Raw genomic sequence first — 19860 nt, 5'->3', positions numbered from 1 at the left:
AGTCGTAAAGTCGTGAGTCGTAAGAATTGACCAATCACAGTCGATTATTCTTCTCAAATTCGATTATGATTGGTCAATTTTTACGACTCACGACTTTACGACTCGCATTGTAGACCTAGCATTAAGCTGGCCACACACACTTTTTCGTAACAGTAACAGTAGGATTTCGATCAATCGCGTTGCTCGATTCGAAAACGTACGGCCGTACGTTCCCGAATCGAGTAACACGATTGGTCGAAATCCTACTGTTACTGTTACGAAAAAGTGTGTCCGGGCCCTTAGAACCAACCACGCAACGTAGAGTGTTGATAAGACGAACTCAACAGTTGTGTCTGCTGAACGCGGCCAATGGGTGCGTTCAGCAGACCAAGCGGCTGAGTAGCAGTCGAACGTGATTGGCTCTTACTTTTAGAACCAACCAATCAACGCAGAGTGTTGATAAGACGAACTCAACAGTTGTGTCTGTTGAACGCGGCCAATGTAATGCGGGGTCTACAATGCGAGTCGTAGATCGTGGGAGGTTGATCAATCACAGTTGATTATTCTCCTCAAATTCGATTGCGATTCGTCTTGCGACTCACGACTTGTGAAGGTGAAATTTCATGGGCAGTGAAAAGCAGTAGCAGATCGTACTGATTGGCTACAAAATAGAGAAATTCTCGAGTTTCTAGAATTCTTCTATTTTATAGCCAATCAGTACGATCTGCTGCTGCTTTTCACTACCCATGAAATTTTACCTCTTGACTCGCATTGTAGACCTTGCAAGAATTATCACAAGATTTGAACAGAATTTATGTGAAATAGTTTATTTATACATTTATAATTTCTTTTACACATAATCTTGAATTTATTATACTTTCACACTTCTCCATAAAAGAACACATTGGTCTAGTAGTATATACGGGGTGTCTGGTAATTCTGTGCCACCTCTAGCACATGTAGGACTGTAGAACGGAGTATTAAACCGAATAGAAAAGTTATTTTTCCGGTTTTGCGAGTTTCTCAATAATTAATAATGAGAAATTAATTAATAAAGCTCCGCGAATAAGCATGTAATTCAGCGACAAGATGAGATAGCCCCACGAAAGGTGGCACGATAATTACCAGGACACCCTGTAGAAGTCTGCGAACGTCCGGGGGACGCCCCTTTGCCAGTCCTAAACATTATTGTACATAAACTGCCAGTCATTCTTGTGAATTGACATTGACGGATCTTCCGGCAGTTCCGTGCGCCGTGCGGTGGACAGGCGGATCGGTGTGCGCGAATTTAATGTAATTAAAAAACGACAATTTATAGTCGAAATAATGGGAGCGGTACGAATAATTAACGACGATCGTCACTTCAACGGCGAGCTGACCAACGCCGGCCAGAAGCTCGTCGTCGTAGACTTCACAGCGAGTTGGTGAGCATCTCTAAAGCATCTTTTAGGTTATGCTCCTGATTACTGCCCGTTAACTCGTTGACTCCAGCACTCCAGGTTTTTTTTTCTTTAAGCAATTAACGATCACATTTGGTTTTGATTACGCAGGTGCGGACCCTGTCAGAGAATCGCCCCGATATTCGAGCAATTGTCGCTCAAGTATCCGAAAGCGGTGTTCCTGAAGGTGGACGTGGACAAATGCGCGGACACCGCCTCGATGCAGGACGTCAGCGCGATGCCGACCTTCATCTTCTATCGCAGGCGCGCGCGGCTGGGCCACTGCCAGGGCGCCGATCCGGCGGGGCTGGAATCCAAGATCCAGCAGTTCTACGGAAGCGGCGGCGACGCCGACGACGCGGACGACTCGGTCGCGGACTCCCTGCCCGGCCATGTACGAAACGCCGACTATAGCGCCTACTTCCAGCTCTTCGGAATGTTCTTTCTCGCCGCGGTTCTGTTTTACTGGAATAAGTACCAATAAAAAGTTTGCCCGGGCTAGTTGCCCGTTTAACGCTAATCGATCGCGCGTAAACGGGACGGTGAAATCCACCCACGGAGAAATTAATCTCGCTATTTCGACTTAACGCAAATCTGACGTCACCTGCGCAGTTCTTCCTTCACGATTATGTTGTATATCCAAAAGATATTGTGTACTGGAAATAATACAACTTTGATACTTGCATGCTTGTTGGTGATTTAATAACCTTTATCTCTACAAGATACAATTATCCAAGTGTCTATCCTGCTTGTCTAATTTGATTTTCTTGTAAATATGCATAATCCACGTGTTTATGCAATTGTATGATTATGTCACCTGCGAAATCTTCGGGTTTTTTTTCTTCCAATTTTATAGACTTTTAAATATTTTTTCACGAATCTCGCATTTTAATTCAGTGTAAATTTTTTAATGAGAAGTACAAATTAGTATTTAAACGCGTGTCGCATAATTACGACAATTAATATTAACATCTATCTTATCAATCTTCCATTCTTTCATCATTTATCGAAGTACTAGAATGGAAGATTGATAAGATAGATGTTAATATTAATTGTCGTAATTATGCGACACGCGTTTAAATACTAATTCACTCAGAAATTTGTACTTTTCATTAAAAAATTTACACTGAATTAAGATGCGAGATTCGTGAAAAAATATTTAAAAGTCTATAATTGGAAGGAAAAAAGCGAAGATTTCGCAGGTGACATAATCATACAATTGCATAAACACGTGGATTATGCATATTTACAACAAAATCAAATTAGACAAGCAGGACAGACACTCGGATAATTGTATCTTGTAGAGATCGTTTTCGCGAATCTTAGTGTCGCGGAGTTTGAGCTGAAGTAAAATTATCGCGCTTTACTTCATTTGAAGTTTGCTTCATCTCTTCTTCCACTTCGTTAAAGATTAACTCAAGAACTTTCGGGGGTTTCTTTTTCAGATGGACTTGTCCAGTTTAATAATGAAGCAGCAGTGCGAGTGTTTAAACGAATCGGACCATCACACTTTCCTTCAGTGTTTGAACTCGGACAGTGGGTATCTCCAGAGCGATGAGGATGAGCAGCTGATAATGTCCATCGCATTCTCGCAGCCTGTTAAAGTTCACTCGCTCAAAATCAAAGCGCCTACGGAAAATGGTCCGAAAAATATCAAACTATTCATCAACCAGCCCAGGACGATCGATTTTGAAATGGCGAGCTCCAACAGGAGTGTCCAAGATCTAACGTAAGCCTCAAATAATGCATCTGCAAGATATATTCAAGACGGTATAGAATATAAAGAGAGAAGAAAAAAATATCTTTGCAAAATTTTCGAAAACATTAAATAATGAACAATTGATCGATTTAAAATATTTCTCTAAAATCTCTCTTTCACATAGACGGTTAAAATAAACTTCTAACATTTAGTATCTTATTTTTAACGTAAATTTAGAATAGATTGTCTCTTACTTTTTCCTCATTGCTTTTTCTAACGAGATAAAAAATTAATACGCGCAACCTCGGTTGCAGATTTTCAGCCAAGGACCTCGAGGAGGGAAATCCGGTACCACTGCGCTACGTCAAGTTCCAGAATGTGCAGAATCTTCAAATTTTTGTGATAGACAATCAGAACGGCACGGAAACAACGAGAATCGATCACCTAGTCTTAATCGGCTCACCGATCTCAACTACCAACATGGGAGAGTTCAAGAGAGTGTCCGGCAAGAAGGGAGAAAGCCATTGAGAGACTTTCCTGCAACAATAATATATCAGGATATCATCAGGAATTTTGATTTGCCTACTAACATTCCCCTATTTTTTTTCTGGCAAAGAAGAAAAGAGGAAAAAAAGGAAAACCGATGTAACGAGACTTAAAGCTTAATAAAAACCGATTTGAATACCGTAACAATTTCGCTTGTAATAATTTATTATCACACACGCAATTCACGAAATTAATAATTTATCTTAAAATCGATTATTAATTTATGAGAACATTTTTACAGCTAATGTACAAAGGAGTTTTCGGCGAGGTACAATCGATTTTTAAACGTCTGCAATTATACTCACATTCTTGATATTACTTAACAAAGTGATTCGCGCACCAATATTGTTTGACTAATTAATTTTACATCGCTCCCACATTTTCCTCCATTTTGATTCGCATTGGAAAAAACAAATTATAAAATTTTTCTCGCTGATTACATACAACAGAATAATTACTGCTAGGGAGACTTCGAGTCACTTTGTAAAAAAATACAATAAATGAAAATTTCTCGATTATAAATTTCTGATTTAACTTGGCGAGTAGATTATTTGAACACATATAATCTCTGTCTCTTTGTTACCTCTTTTTTTAAATATGTATATCTTCCAAATCATTCATCCTTTTTTATGTGGACCTCCAGAATTGCAATATCATGGTTCATAATATGGTAGACCTTTAAAACTTAATAAACTTTATCGTTACAAACATTCTTAAGTGCTTTCTATTAGGAGGCATTAGGAGGCTTTGTGAATTCGCCAGATACCGCCGCATCGGCAAGCTCGCATCCACCGTTGATCCCAGGCTCTGATCGCAGCAGTCCTCGTCATGTTCTGTACTTGCGCCTTGCCGCCGCATCTAAAGATATTACAAAAATATATAGAGCTATCAATATGTTATAATGTTGAACTGTGAATATATTTTTTTTATTTTATTATATTTTTTCTTGCTGGTTAGTAGCCAGCATAATTTGCGAATCGATATACCTCGTGCATTGCTTCACTAGAAGTGGCTGTTTTCCTAAATACAGGTGTCGTATCGTATCCACGATCTGTCCGCTGTGCATACAGCCTTCGACGGGATTCATTTCAGGCGTGAAAACCAATTGTTCCGGTTCCGCTCCATATTCCAGCTGCAATCACAAATTGTAACAAAATGGTAATAATTAGTAAATATATATATAATATATAAATTAAAGAAGAAAATTGAATATCTTTTTAAAGTATAATAATCTTCTAACAGAAGAGTAATTTTTTCTATTTTCTCATAAATATGTTTGCAAGCTTTGCAATTCTTACCTGTAACGGGAGGTTCTGATAGAACAAAATCGGAGAGACTATGGCGGTTATGCTGTTGCCTTGATGCAATTGTGGAATCATGATTTGATTTGGCAGTAAGCAGCATTCATCTGAAAAGAGGCCTTACTTCAAAATTTTCAGCATCAAGAAATTAAATTACGCGTCGATTCCAAATTGATTGTAAAATATGTATTTTATACGTGTCATAATGTACGTGAATACATGTATGTGATAATAATCGTAACTTTTGTAGAAGAGACCGAGATAGAAAGTAGATTTAACATATCCAACACTTTTATCGTTTCCAGTATCCTTTATTTGTACAGCAATTTTTCCTTGAACAAAAACCTTAATCCTTTCTTTTGCTTATAATTAGATCATATTTCTTGTTAAATCATTTCTCGAGCTTTCTAATTGATTGTCTATAGTAATTGTCCTTGGTATCTTTAATTAGCTCGGCGAAGTGGAAGTTTCTTGCGAGTTCGTCTCATTGGTTTGCAATATCAACATCGGTTTCTCCACGATCAATTCCGTCTCTTCACCCTCATTCGAATTGATCTGAAGGAAGACCTCTGTTTTCTCACTGGTTGGACTCTCCACGTCGGCTATGAAGTAACTTGTTTCGCGCTTCGATCTCAATTCATTTGCTTCCGAATCCTTCTTATCCTTCGCGTCTTCCTCCACGTCTTTCATGCTCTTTCTGTCCTTCACATCCTCCTTATCCTTTTCGTCCTTTATACCTTTCACGGTTTCCGCATTATCGTTCTCAGTCGCTTCGCTCGGGAAGAAGTGTGTTCTCGTTTTCAGCGATCTCGCGCTCTCGACCCTCTCCGCTTCGCGGATCAGATCGATGAAGAATAACTGTCTCGGCGACAACGGCGTCTTCGGGGATTTCACCTCGTCCTCCGAGGGCGATACCGTCACCAGCTTCAGATAATCCTGCAGGGGATTCTTCTCAGCATAATTACTGGCGATGCTTAAGCGAGTCTTCTCATCTTCCTCGAAGCGCACCACTCCAACGGTGTCCTCGATGTTTTCGCCAGATATTTGTTTGTGTATCACCAAGGGTGGCAGATCCTTCCTGAGGTTTTCTCGATCGCTCTTCTTAGATTCCGAATCGTTCCTCTTCTTCGTCTCGAGAAATTCTGCATCTGTGGATATCTGATTGACGTTCAGGGGGCTTCTCGCGTTATCCGAACCATATTTCGAGACCACGTTGATTTCCAGACTTTGCTTAACTTGGAGACGTTTCCAAAAGATTATCAGTCCGCACATGATCACGAGCCAGATTAGAAATGCGACTACCCAGAAGAGAAAAGACCAATACGAAGTCCAGTATGCAAACGTGTAACATATAGCCCAAATTAGAGGACAGAGAACGAACCAGTAGGTCAAGAACACGCACAAGGTCGACCAAGGGAACAGGTGCTCGTATCTCTTTAGCCTGGACTGCTTGTTGATCACGCAGTTCTTTCCATGCAGTCTGTTTTCCTTCAGAGCAAGGGAGTCTTTATGTTTGACTGCGAGTTTGGTAGTCATCGCACTTTCGTGGATTCGGCGGATCACCGAATTTTACTTTCTTCTTTCGTGCGTACGTTGTACTTTTCTTCGGTCGTATTATTCTATTATCGTTGTAGTGTGTTGAGAGAGAAATGTAATAAATGGATTCTCGCGCACAAGGTGTACTATTTGCAATTCTTCAGATCTATACACTTGTAGCTGTGTTATTGCGCAATTGTGTTGCTGCAGATACGATGCAAACCATTTAATACTGCTAATAGAGTATGTCACAATTCTTCTAATGATTCAGGATGTGGTACTTTATCAGACTTCCTGACCACAAATCGTAGTAATCAAGTAGCGAATAAACGCGATAAGAATTAAAATTGCATTAAATCTGTTCCTGGATTTCAAGATCCTTCTAAATTAATATAATATAATTTCTTTTAAATATAAGAATTTTAAAAATAAAAGCAAAAATGTTGCAACGAAAAAAGATAATTTTTTTGTCAACTTAAATGTTATATTAACGTCATAAAAAATTACTGCAAAATGTACCAAATATCAATCTTATCCTTTTTTCACATATAGAACAAATTTTCATAGGATTAAGCCGCTAGAACTTCATATTGCAATAAGCGAAAATCATATCAAACTCAGTTGCGAGTTTGAGAAATTGTAAGAAAACAATAAACGTACCAATTAAACCGTCGTCCACCTGTTGCGTATCACCGTTGGGCTGCACTAGTTTTGACAACAAACAGAACAGTAGGGCCAGGACATCCAGGTTGTCCGCGCTACGAAGAAATACTGGAAGACACGATGGACGGAGTAATCCCCAGATGCGTATGATGACCAATAATTCTCGAACGGTATTCAAAGCCTTGTGATCCTTAAGAAGTTCATACTGCAAAACGAAGAAAAGCAGTAAGTTAAAGTTAATATGACACGGTGGTTGATATCAATTCTTAAAATTAAAAATACGCTTTCGAAATAAGATAATTTTAATTAATTTTAATGGGAAAGCTATAGTTATATTTATGTCGTATAAAAATAAGTTTAATAATACATACGAGGATATTCAGTGCCACGAAAGATTTTTAAATATATTACTTGTTTACAAAAATGTACCGGAAGAAATAAATATTAAAATATAGGTTTAAAACTTATCTCGTGATTTTCAGAAAGAGCAGCTAAATTTGTTAGAAGTACTCACCCCACCAGTCTTCATCTGCATTCTCTGTTCGGGTAATCTCGCCAGCAAGTTCAAAGCTAAGTCAGCGACCCATTGAATAAGTTGCTGCAGCGATTGCAGTGTGCTCGGTTCTACCGTAAACTCTTTCGGATCGAGATGCAGCAATACCTAGTGAAAACATTAAATAAATCAATAATTAATTTCATTTCAGGTAATTATAAAGTTTCAATTTATTTTGTTACAGTTAAGCACATACTATGGTAAAATAATTGAAAGGGAATTGTTACAAAAGACCTTTTAGGTCGGGATGACTAGGAGCTTTGTAGCCTACTTTCCTCTTGGTACTAACTAATTAACACTCAACTTTCACTCTATGCATCAAATAACAAATCTGACGTGGTACAAGATTAGAGAGGAAGTTATACGGTTTGAAAGTTCAGCTGATAAAAAATTAAGACTTTGGAGGTTCGATTGTAATACCTTGTCAACGTCAGTAATGACGTCAGTTATCACCGCGGCTAAGCTCTCCGCTGGGCCTTTGTCGTGGGATATCAGGTCCGATGGTCTCAGTAAAGATTTGAAGGCGGTAGCTACTGAATGTATCATCAGCAACGATGACAAATCCGCCGCTTTGTTCTGACCTGTCATGAGCATCCTGAAAATGATTACAATCATTTAATCTTTCCGATTTACAATTTCAGATAATCTTTTTTTTCACAACTTTAAAAGAGATCTTCAAAGACAATTCTTAAGCGCCGTGGAGACAATTTTTATTTTTTTATTTTTAAAGCAAATTGAGAAACTAAAAATTTAGAAGAAAATTTATTTATTTTAGAGACATCTCTTCGTGTATGTGCGTGCGTAGTTACATACCTATACAATGACGTTTTGATGCATAAAAATTGGATATAATGATATTGCTGTGTAGATTGCAGCTGCCTATTGAAGGAGACGTCTAGTCGCTCGCACAATGCTTCAATCATGGACGATCTCAGGCATAAAAGTATGTCTAACCAATCTAATCCCGTCACCAAACAATACTCCAGTAATGTACAGGCGTAGCTTAGGGACATCGATGTACCTGATCACGTAAATCATTTCGATCATATTTCGCAATCCCTCAGAAATATCTTGTAACTGAGAGACTAATAAATTACTTTTTAACTAATAAATTAATTTTTAAATATAAAGAAAATTTGGCATTATACCTGTGGTGCCGTCCGGCAACAATTTATAGAGATACAGATTGCCGCGAGTATCGGACGCAAGAAGTACACATCCCAACCACGAGAGATCCATATGGGTGATAGATACGGAACTCTTGAAGTATTTGTTGCTAGGTTCGTCTGGACGCCAGCTTGTATTCAAGGACGAGAATGCCACTTCCTTCAAACAGTCCAAACGATTTAAGCAATGCACCGACGAGTCTGCTAGTGCTATTATTACGTAACTCGGAGGCGGTAAAGTTGTTACTATGGATAGTTTTGTAGTCGCTATCGCCGTGACCGGTGACTGGCAGCGATACTGCGATTGATATTGCCAAACCTGCCAAAAAGTAGCCACAAATCTCTATTAAATATCGAATGTATTCTATTTATACTACTATTAAATACTATTTAAATACTACAGTCAAATACGGTATCTTGCTGTTTCGCTACTTGACATCTGTCATTTGATTCATGTATTTGCTTGTAAAGAATAAAAATGGTAGTTGACCGTAATTGAATACTTACAACCGTCTTAAAAGGTTCTAAGGTCTTTGGCTGAAACAATTTGTGAACCGGTTGCGACTTCTCCCGCAGCTCCCACACCTCAACGAATCCGCCGCTCTCGCTGTTCGCCGCAATGACCAGAGAATCGGCATCTTCTCTGACTACAAATTTTAAGTGCGTCACGATTGTACCTGCGAAGAAAATAAAGATTTGTAGTCATAAAAAAAATGAACTGTTTACGATATCATAATTTCACTAATTAATCTTACATGAATTGTCCTTGGGCGCTCCATCCTGCAGAAAGAAGCTCGGTAAAGCTTGCGAGGTGATGGTGCACTTGTCGTCGTTCTTGCGCACCAGTACTCTAAAGCATCTTATGGGCAAGCAGATGCTACCGCTACTAACCGCGACGAGAAAGTGGCCGTCTGAAATTCACCAAGCAAATTATTGCGACATTCTCATTTCTGTTATTTTCTGTATTCGCGCAAAGCGCTTTATACATAACAAAGAGTACTTTTTCCATAACACAAATCCACCGTGGTTATCCTGTGCCTCGTGTTGCCGAGACTCTCCGTCGAGTAGCAAATCGGATTTTGAAGGTCCTTGGTGATCATAATCGCGCCAACCATGCCCGTTGTCGACACCACTAGCACGCCTTCGGCGGCCCTTCCGCCGAATTGCCTCACGGAGGGTGCGAACAGCAGGTGATTAAATTTTTCGCTATAATAAATGCTGTCTTTCTTTTCTGTTACCAGCCCCGTCTGCAGAAGTACCAAAAGAAGACGTTAGAAGGAGAGTATAAGAGTAACAGTTTTATATATCTGCGCAATTTAAATCTCTCTAAAAACATTTTTAATGCAAAATAATAACAATATCAATGGTCTTTGATACAATTCCCATTCTTGTGACATTACTAGTAAAAAAAACTTTATTGTCCAGTGTACGAATTCGTTTGTCTAGATACCTTTTTGCCATTATGGAACCATGCCGCGCCTAATATGTGCTCGCCGGGGAAGTATGTGGAACCTATTAATACCCAATCGTTTAAAATATAGTCCTTAAACATCCACAGCTGTACATTTCCAGCTGTATCTGCCATTACCAACTTATCACCAGGCAGATCCCACTCTAGTGCAGTAATATTGTGTTTGTTTGAGAGTACTCTAAAGACACACAAAAAAAAACATGTTATCTCGACTTCTTGGCTTTGTCAAAAAAAATTTGATAAAAGCATTGTTGGATGGTAAGAGACATAAATATAATATCCTTCGAGGGTATTATAGAGGCTGCGGTCGACTGACGCTACAAATGCTTTGGAGCGTTCTTCTTCTCCTTCTTTCTTCATTGAAAGAAAAGAGAAGAAGAATGCTTCGAAGCATTTGTAGCGTCAAGTGGACCGCAGCTAGAGACAATAATTTAAAAGATCTAATCGAAATGAGCTTACTTATGAGCGTGCCACGGCATATTCAAGTCCGCTACATAAACATGACAACCTCGCGTCTTGCCGCTGTTGTCGTCCAATTCTGTCATTGTAGTAAAAGCCACTATATTCCGACTGGATAAGGAACACAACGATTGTCCGTTGTACAAACTAAGAAAACAAATTGTTGGTTAACATCCAATTTACATGTTGAAATACATGTTCTGTTCATATCTCGGAGTATTAAATCCCGCAAGAAGATCCCGAACACTTTGTTTACATATTAAGGAAATACGTACCATTCTTGAGTGGGGAAAGATTTGGAGGAACTCCTTCTGTTGACGGTATACAGCAGATCCATCTTTCCTCGTTTTCCTCTCCTCAATACACAAAAATACAACGGTACGCTTAATTTTTTCCAAATTAATGAGGACGTTCCTAAATGCTTTCTTCAATTAATCCTCATGAATGATAACTCTTGGTGCGCTCCTCTCTGTCGAAATACATTATTCCTCTCGCAAATAATCGCAATATTCCTTTTCCAAAAAATAAGATGGGAAATCCCTCCTGTTGGATATTCTCACTAAAAACGTGGCGAATCCTAGCGGACCTGCGCTTCTGTTATTTTCGTAGTCTTCTTCTTAAGATCTATCTCTCTACAGTGAGAATCTTGTTTGTCTTGTTAAACACCGGCAGCCGTATCATAAATCGAAAATTAATCTCGTAAACAATCGTGGAGGTTCAACAGGGTGATCAAAACTGATGGACCAACTTGAGATCTCGGAGACCTCATGCGGCAAAAGCGCGAAACTTGGAAACATCTGTTCTGTCTGTTCTTTTTCGAAGCACTTTCTAAACTGGTGCAACTTATTGCACTAGTGTGCACCAGTGCGGGAAGTTCTTCGAAAAAGGACAAACCTCTTTTTCTCTTTGGAGCAAAAGGGCAAGAAAAAAGACGAATATCCGATACGAGATATACATCAAATTGTATTCCAATTTTGTGATTTCGTACATGATTGAGGCCGACTCGAAAGTAGCCTCAACATAAAGTGTAGATAAGGCACACGAAGATCCCTCACGAGGACACAATTTTAATTTCGAATCCCTGCAATGTTGGGCAACGTAGCAAAAAACAGTCTCTTACTGCGCGGTAAGAGTGTACTGCTTAAAAGGTAATTAAAAGTCAAATTAAAATCTTTAATCAAAATTTTCGTTGAATTCTTTATTGCTGAAATATATTCCAGATATGTGCGACTCGCGTTACGTCTCAAAGCAGTTTTCAGTCCAAAACTTGTATTACAAATTCAACAATGATGTTTTAAAGCCAATCGTTAATTAAAATCCATTAAAACAATTTAATGCAACGATTTGTTAAGAAGATTCATTTCTTGCAGGTACAACGCACCACAGATAGCACATAGTGTCAGAAGTAAATGGGACACGGTGTCTTCTAAGGATCAGAGCACAGCATTGGAAAGCGAGGATGACGGTGCCGATCAGCCCATAAAATATTCCACATCGAAAGCCGCTACCATGAGAATCGACGAGTATCGCGATCCGATAGGAGATAAATATCCGTGGTATCAGGGAATGGTTATTTCGACGAGTATAGCTGTATTCCTAGTTTATTTCTGTATCCTGAGAGAGGAAAACGATATTGATATGTTACTCGATACCGATTTGGGAGAATCGCTGAGCAAAATGCAGAAGGAATTAGAAGAGAAACAGAATGTTAAAGTTAAATTGAGGTAGGACATCTCTGTTTATCCGAAATGCTACCTCACGGGCTGTTTCGTAAAATTCTGTTATGCAATAGATTGTTTTATTATGTAAAATGTTCATGCTTTTCATAAGTATACGTTAGCAGACGCTTAATTCAGTTGACAGTAATATTTATACTAAATGTATACTGTACAGAGTGCTAGGAAAGAAATTTGTTAAGAGGAATGTCTTGGTGTAAATAAAAGATGAGAGTAATATTAAATGTCTTTTATTGTAAATGAAAAATATGGATGTTTAACATAGATTTTTATAACGGATATAATAAATGGCCCCATATAACGTTATTCAATATTGTGCACCACTCGATGGACGGATGGCAAACGATCGTATCTGGGATGCACTTTTTCCACGTGAGCCTCCAAGGCGCGACAACCATGGTCATCGACAGAACAGTTAGTCCTTCGGTGCAGCAAGGATGCAGTCTGATGTCAACGATGCCTGTGGGCAAATTTATTTGCGATATTAAACTGCTTGTTATCGGGCAACGGAAAGTTGCTACATTCCTTTCTTTCGAGATCCGACACGTTACGCTACTTACTGCAAGTGCTGTAAGATCGTAGCAGCCACTTCCAAAAGGTGTAAACGGGCATAACTTGCAGATAAAACTTCAGTCTGGTCAGAAAACCACCGAATGCGATTGATACCAATCTGAGCTGCAATCAAAACTACAGATAATTCCGCGATTATCTGAAAAGGAGTCTGAAAAGAATCTTGAAAACAAAATATACGTCATCCCACCATGGTAAATACGGTATAGTACACCCACGTTGTGGGCATCAGGAACAGGAGAATGGTGAACGACAGTGTCCCGACGAACAGCTCGTCCGTTTGATACTGACAGGAGTCCACTCTCTCGCGCAAGGGATTCTTCTTCTTCCCGAGGAACAGTCTAAAGAGGGCCGTGATCCCTCTCAGCTGAACATTGAAGAGCCTATAATCGATTACGAGCTTTTAAAATTATTTCAGATAAGAAATCGACAGTTTTATTAAATCGTTTTTGCGACGCGACGTGAAAAGATATATTACACCTTGCTGCATAAACGTAGATGCAGTACGTGTGGAAGCTAACGAGAGCCAAAAGATCCGCAACGATGGATATTTGAAACGTGATGCCCAGTCTTCCGAACAAAAGCAGTACTTGGAACGCGAGATCCAGAAGCGGCTTCAAAAATATTAAAAATGTCCACCAGAGCTGTATGTGATACAGGAAGAACTTTCCCATAGTATTGTTCAGAGCATGGTTGAGCTTCAGGCCAGCTGGTACACCCATCAACCAGTCAATCAGGTCCCTCAGAGTCTCCACAACTTTCTGTTAAATAGAAATTCCAATTGCTAAAGTTAATAGAAATAGATAGACGTGTATCGCAGATATTTCTAATATTTAATTTTATATAATACGGACAATCAACCCTTTTATTTTCTTTTTTTTTTAAGTTATCTCAGGTTTGAAATGAAACCTATTGAATCATTAAAATTAAGTCCATCAAACTTTTGTTAGAACATGGATTATTTTGTTCACGTACGTGCCATATATATATCTAAACTTGCCTCCGCATTGTTTAGCAGAAGCTGCGACGGCTGATCCTCGATATAATATTGCAACAATCGCAGTACAAAGATTCCGAGCGCCATATCCATCACAATTGCCAGCGCGTAATTTCCCGTTTTCAGTTTAAAGTTTCCGTCCCGTACGACCGTCGCTAGCATCCACTTGACATTCTCCAGCCAGTCGTAGACATGCAAGCCGAGGTAGGAGTACTTCAATACCGGCAATAGTCTCTCCGTCACCTTGGACAGTAACAAGACGGGATACAAGTAGAGGGACATATGACAGGTCAGCAAGGTCTCCCAGGTGCGAACAAATCTGGATTTGATCCTCAGCTCATCCTTCTTGTCTTGTATCAGCCTCGCGAGTTCGTGAAAGTGATCGCCCGACGCTGTCTCGCTCACGAACAATTCTGTCTCCCGCAACGCCTGCTGATTGTACAGAACGAGGATCGTGCGCATCGCTGACAGATCCATCTTCTTATTGTTAAGAACGACATTCAGCAGACGATACTCGTTGTCGCGCCCGTCCTTGGACGGCTTCGTCCCGATGTGCACCCAATTGTGCTTACGTTCCGAAGGTTCCTCGATCGCGTCGTTCCCACTGGAATAATACCCGATGACGCCTAACGTAGACTTGGTGGTTAGCTCTACCGAGGCGGCCCTACGCAAGCTGACGACGTAGAACTTTTTCAGGTCGCCGCGGGCATCGTGTATCACCTTGCCAAGTATATAACCGGACCGTTCGGCGCACAGGGTTTGAGGAATGAATATTAGTAAATTGTTCGTCATTTTTTTACCGTCGAAGATCACGTATCCGCGTTACCTGAACCTCCTGTCTTCTTCCTCTTACTATTTCCATTTTACAAGCGCAATGTTTCTTTATTTATTCAGTCGCTTTGAGATATCGTTTTCCACTCTGCTTTCTATAATTATAAGTGGAAATATTTTTCCACTCAAAATTCCTTATAACGATCAGCTGATGACGCTGATGACACACGGCAGCAGAAAACAAATCGACCACGTGACCGCAGCCACTCACAGCCGACCGGCGCTCGGAGTTTTTCCCCTGGAGCCCTGGACCAGCCAATCAGACGGTTAGGTTAGGTTAGGTTAGGTTACGAATTGGCCAATTGGCGAGACGTGGGACTCGATTGACCACGTCGTCAATTGGCTGGTCCAGTGGAAAAACTCCATGCACCGGGGGCTGTGAGTGGCTGTTGTCACGTGGTCGATTTGTCTTCTGCTGTGTGTCATCAGCTGATCCTGCTGATCGTTACAAGGAAGTTTGAGTGGAAAAATATTTAAGGATAGGGCTGAATACGAGGAATACACAAGAAACACTTTGATTTCTATTTTAACATAAATGAAGGAGATGTTTGAGCGTAGAATAAGGAGACAGAAACGGGTGGAGCGACCCGCCAAAGAACTCGGTAAGCTTCTAAAAGCGATTCCAAGATTAATTTCTTTGGGTGCATTCGGGGGGGCTTCCTATAAGACGATTTTTAATAAACAACGATGAAATCTTTTGTTTACTTTCAGAAGGGAACACTTCATCTCGATTTGTTATACAACCTGTGTGTGTGTGTGTTAAGAATAATGGAATATTTCAACAAAATCAAATCAACCATGTGGCACGTGGCAGTAACGGAGTATACATTTAACCCCTACGCAAACGTCAAGAGCGACAATAAGAGAAAAGGCGCGTGTTATCATCGCTATTGTATCATTCTATCCTTGTTTTGCGTCTAATAAATGATAAAGACAGAATGACGCAATAGCGATGATAAAGCGCCCTTTATCTTATCGTCGGCCGTCGCCCTTGTCGTTTGGGTAGGAGTTAAATGTATATTCGTTATTGCCACATGCCACGTGGTTGATTTTGTTGAAATATCTTGTTATTCTTAACGCACACAGGCCGTTGTATATAACAAATTTCAATAAGTGTTCTCTCCTGAAAATAAACAAAAGATTTCATCGTTTACTCAAAACGCCTTTCGCCTTATTAGTGGAATACAGTAAAGCCCATTCTACAATAGCCGTAAAAGTATATTTTAAGACGTAAGCAGTAAAAATTGATTAACTACAGCCGATCATTCTTGGATTGTAAAAATCCCATTAGTCAATAGCTTACTACTTACGTCTTAATGCATACTTTACGGCTATTGTAGAATGGGCTTAAGAGAAGAATGTTCTAGCAAATTCTAACATAGAAATAAACGGAAATGAATAGAACATTGTCGTGCATATTGTCCGTATATACGTATAAATCCTGTTAAATAATATTATGTAATGAATGTTTTCATAGCTCGCCATGATGATCAGCAAACTGATAAAACGAAGAAATGTTCGCAGGAGGAAACGGTCGCCCAAGACGAACCAAAGAAAAAAAGAAAAAGACTGAACGATACCGCGTAAGAGATTTTAAAAATTTTACCCTACCATAAATACAATTGTATCTTAAATTAAATTTTGACATAGGAGACTTTAATAGCAACTGTATTATTCATAAAGATATTTAAAACATTTTTTTATATATTAAAAGACTTATTAATGAAATATTAGATCGTTGACCAATCGATAGTCACGTTTAAAGATACAGTTGAAGTTGGGATTTAATTGAACAACTTTTGTAGTGACGACGCTTCTACCAGTAAGGATATTTCAAAGAAAGATTTAAATGAGAAGCCTCTATCTAAAAGGGAGTTGAAAAAGAAGAAAGCTACCCTGGCAAAACTCGAAAAGAAAAAGGACAAAGAAATTCGTGCCATAAATATGGCATATATCTATCTAAAGAAGGTAGGTTGTGAATTGTTAGAATTGTTCATTAATATCCTTAATATTTAAAGAGTCAATTCTGGACTACCTTGTGAAATTATAATGCAAGTGCGCGTTTTTTTTTCTGTTTACGTAAACACGTAAATATTTTGGCGATCTTCTCAAGTGTCCCAAATTTTGAATATAAATTGTTGTTACAGTGGAAACATTGTAAAAACGAATGGAAATTCGAGAAGCTCAGGCAGATCTGGTTGATAGACAATTTACTGAGCAGCTATAGCATTAGTGACGAAATTTTCCCTATCGTTCTGGAATACTTTGAAAAGTGCAGAGGCTCGGCGCGCGAAACGTTAATAGAAAAGGCAATGGAACTTATGAAAAAAGCTGAGGCGGAGGAGGACGAGAAAGACAAGAAAGAGCTTATGAAGACAACTCCTTATAAAAGAGCGCGACAAGTTTTACAGACTTTATCACCTAGCGAGGAAATTTGAACCTCGAAAAATTTCATGAGAAATAATCGCGAAAAGAGCAGCATCAATATGTTGGATCCGAGGGATGATATACGAAAAATTTCGGCAGCTTGTGCGAGGAAGTTTCACACATTTCTTGTCGAACCGACATTTTAGTTCAATTGTATCACGATGACTGCGGCAATTAATTAATTCGACGCTTCACATACGACATTGTGTGTAACATTAGTCATTTTATCTCATAATTTCAATTCATCATAAATAAAAATGTTCATATTTTTAAGCTATGGTATTTTATTCATAAAAACCTTTTATTAAATCTGCAAAGCGAGATAAATCTAAACCTGTTTTGCACAATATCATCTATATATGTATATATTTATATCGGGATACATTTACTTAGTAGCTAAGAAAAATTTACTATAAACATAGTCGTGCGGATTTTGAAGCGTAATGTAAAAATTCTCTATACAAGGATTGACAAAAACTGCGACCATCAGAGGTAATTTACATAATAATTTTTGGCTACGCGCTACTCCGCATACTTGTTAACAAATTGTCTGAGCTTGTCGGTATCTTGAAGACCGACTATTCTCTCTAGAACCTTTCCGTCCTTCATAGCGATGAGTACAGGCACGGATCCAACCTGTGTGAAAATTAATACATGATAAAATACGCAGTCCGAAGTTAATCGTAAAATAAAAAACGCACAATCATTCAATTATAATCCTGAATTTCGAAACTTGGAAAAAAATCAACATTAAATTTGTTATAAAATTAGGTGCATCATCAACCGATGACTTGGAATCACTATTTAATTGTACTAAAATTGCAAAAAAAAAAAAACACTTGCTTGATAGTCAAGGGCGAGGTCTGTGTTCTCGTCGATATCGACTTTAGCCAACAGTACTTTCCCTTGTTTTTCGGCAACAACTGTTTCTATTCTCGGGGTCAGCATGCGACATGGGTTACACCATCTGGAACAATTGCGCAAATTCTAAATTAAATGCAGATTTGATTTTCAAAAATCCTACTGTTATGTAGATAAACTATGGAAGAAGCAATCTTGCACAATGTTTACTGTATTTCCTTTGCTTTATTTAGTCTTCTTTATAACTTAACGCACATGGTAAAACTTGAAACATTTTGTAACTATTATATTCAAATATTTGTATGAAATATTGTATGAAAAAGGAACATTTGACGATAACAATTAAGAAGAAGGTAGACAGTAGATAATACAAAAATCAGCCTGAAGACTGCAATGAAATCCAATTGTCTATGTAACGTTTTACGCGACGCTTACGTGGCAAAGAAGTCGACGATAACGGGCACTTTGGAGTTCATTACACGTTCGTGGAAATCCTTGTGATCCTGAACCTTGAAGGTGGCGGACACCACTTGCTCCTGTGCAGGCGCAGTGGTATACAACCTACTGCCCAAGAGGGTTCTGCTGGTGCGAATAGTCTGAACTCCTAGGCGCTGCATTTTTTAGCTTCTTGGCAGTCTGCTGAAATATAAAATAACCAAAACTAAGTTATACATTAAAATAGAATCGCCTTTCTCCCCACGTCTATTCGTTCTCCTAAGTTCTTTTCAACTTTCTCTATATCTATTTTTTTTTCTTGAATCCCTATATTGGTATTTTGCAAATTACATTTACATTTACAGATTTCATCTTTTGACAAATTTCAAGGCTTAGTTTGGCAGGCCAAAATGTTTAACGAATTCCAAACGACGCGTGAACGTGTACAGTTTGACATTTTGACATCGCATCACATCACATGTCAATAGTTATTAGTTTAATAATAAAAATAGCAATTTTTTATTAAATTTATTTAAAAAGAGTCATTAAGAAGTTTGTGCTGAAATTAGTGCTCGTCATTAAAAGTGTCGTTCGTTATTCTTTATTATTGTAAAGAAAATTTTTCCGATATCGACCGACGGTTCTTTTTTGTTCGCCACCCCGTGTAACTGGTTAACGAAAGACGGTGCGCGTAATTGCGTCATTGAACTTGGTTTTTTCACGTACTCGTGCGCCTAATATATATTCTCACATCGATACGTTAATTTGCAGATATGTCGTCCCGCGTCTTTCGTAACTTTTCTGTTTTATTGCCCGGATCTGTATTATTGTAAAAATTCGCGACACTCACCGATATTCCGTCGATAACCTATCGTCACTTGGGACAGATTTTTTTTTTCCCGCGCATGCGCAGCAAGGTCGACGATGACCGCGAAGTTTGTTCTTTGTTCGAAAACGTCACCCGAGTGCACACGAGTATACTCCCTTCTCTTTCTATCTCTGCGAGTTATGCTAGGTCTACAATGCGAGTCGTAAAGTCGTGAGTCGTAAGAATTGACCACATCGATTCTCCCAATCGATTGATGTCATTCTACGACACGACTTTCGATTCATGTGACCTAGGCTAAGGCCAGTTCATACGGCATCTAACGACTTACTCACTCGTCTCTTTTAACAGTTGATGAGACCATG

The 19860-nt window shown here is 39.0% G+C and overlaps 7 protein-coding genes across 11 annotated transcripts; 3 read left to right on the top strand and 4 right to left on the bottom strand.

The window, feature by feature from the left end:
• Window positions 1-1167: 1167 nt before the first annotated feature.
• Txl (Thioredoxin-like) lies at window positions 1168-3810 on the top strand. The gene is made up of 4 exons (XM_071794479.1): window positions 1168-1403; window positions 1530-1812; window positions 2864-3147; window positions 3432-3810. Exons 1-4 carry the CDS (start codon window positions 1306-1308, stop codon window positions 3643-3645), a joined length of 879 nt encoding a protein of 292 aa, XP_071650580.1. The 5' UTR covers window positions 1168-1305; the 3' UTR covers window positions 3646-3810.
• Med16 (mediator complex subunit 16) lies at window positions 3800-11567 on the bottom strand. Its single transcript, XM_071794474.1, has 14 exons — window positions 11088-11567; window positions 10813-10959; window positions 10333-10531; window positions 9883-10129; window positions 9638-9793; window positions 9390-9559; window positions 8865-9201; window positions 8530-8737; window positions 8137-8311; window positions 7678-7824; window positions 7161-7368; window positions 4962-5071; window positions 4650-4795; window positions 3800-4521 (listed from the first exon to the last, which is right to left on the bottom strand). Exons 1-14 carry the CDS (start codon window positions 11147-11149, stop codon window positions 4401-4403), a joined length of 2433 nt encoding a protein of 810 aa, XP_071650575.1. The 5' UTR covers window positions 11150-11567; the 3' UTR covers window positions 3800-4400.
• LOC139822601 (uncharacterized) lies at window positions 5039-7122 on the bottom strand. Its single transcript, XM_071794478.1, has one exon. The coding sequence runs from the start codon at window positions 6498-6500 to the stop codon at window positions 5412-5414; it is 1089 nt and encodes a 362-aa protein (XP_071650579.1). The 5' UTR covers window positions 6501-7122; the 3' UTR covers window positions 5039-5411.
• Window positions 11568-11699: 132 nt separating the features above from the next.
• Window positions 11700-12772, top strand: LOC139822605 (uncharacterized). The gene is made up of 2 exons (XM_071794486.1): window positions 11700-11960; window positions 12183-12772. The coding sequence occupies exons 1-2, from the start codon at window positions 11899-11901 to the stop codon at window positions 12538-12540; spliced, it is 420 nt and encodes a 139-aa protein (XP_071650587.1). The 5' UTR covers window positions 11700-11898; the 3' UTR covers window positions 12541-12772.
• Window positions 12763-15123, bottom strand: Pig-q (phosphatidylinositol glycan anchor biosynthesis class Q). Of its 2 annotated transcripts, XM_071794475.1 has the most exons (5): window positions 14115-15122; window positions 13599-13875; window positions 13309-13501; window positions 13109-13223; window positions 12763-13008 (listed from the first exon to the last, which is right to left on the bottom strand). In XM_071794475.1, the coding sequence occupies exons 1-5, from the start codon at window positions 14905-14907 to the stop codon at window positions 12818-12820; spliced, it is 1569 nt and encodes a 522-aa protein (XP_071650576.1). In that variant the 5' UTR covers window positions 14908-15122; the 3' UTR covers window positions 12763-12817. The 2 variants fall into 2 exon arrangements, with proteins under 2 accessions (XP_071650576.1, XP_071650578.1); XM_071794477.1 differs by lacking the exon at window positions 12763-13008 and having other exon boundaries at window positions 13109-13235; window positions 14115-15123.
• Window positions 15124-15361: 238 nt separating this feature from the next.
• On the top strand, window positions 15362-17646 carry LOC139822603 (uncharacterized). Its single transcript, XM_071794481.1, has 4 exons — window positions 15362-15548; window positions 16424-16529; window positions 16752-16914; window positions 17094-17646. The coding sequence occupies exons 1-4, from the start codon at window positions 15482-15484 to the stop codon at window positions 17382-17384; spliced, it is 627 nt and encodes a 208-aa protein (XP_071650582.1). The 5' UTR covers window positions 15362-15481; the 3' UTR covers window positions 17385-17646.
• LOC139822604 (thioredoxin, mitochondrial) lies at window positions 17640-19667 on the bottom strand. 4 transcript variants are annotated; one of them, XM_071794482.1, is made up of 4 exons: window positions 19520-19667; window positions 18670-18873; window positions 18217-18340; window positions 17640-18009 (listed from the first exon to the last, which is right to left on the bottom strand). In XM_071794482.1, exons 2-4 carry the CDS (start codon window positions 18849-18851, stop codon window positions 17896-17898), a joined length of 420 nt encoding a protein of 139 aa, XP_071650583.1. In that variant the 5' UTR covers window positions 18852-18873; window positions 19520-19667; the 3' UTR covers window positions 17640-17895. The 4 variants fall into 4 exon arrangements, with proteins under 4 accessions (XP_071650583.1, XP_071650586.1, XP_071650584.1 ...); XM_071794485.1 differs by having other exon boundaries at window positions 18670-18870; window positions 19520-19630; XM_071794483.1 differs by having other exon boundaries at window positions 19396-19528.
• Window positions 19668-19860: the final 193 nt, after the last annotated feature.

The sequence above is a fragment of the Temnothorax longispinosus genome, chromosome 11 (genome assembly GCF_030848805.1).
Source record: "Temnothorax longispinosus isolate EJ_2023e chromosome 11, Tlon_JGU_v1, whole genome shotgun sequence".
Taxonomy (NCBI): domain Eukaryota; kingdom Metazoa; phylum Arthropoda; class Insecta; order Hymenoptera; family Formicidae; genus Temnothorax; species Temnothorax longispinosus.
This window is presented reverse-complemented; position numbering and strand designations above follow the sequence as displayed.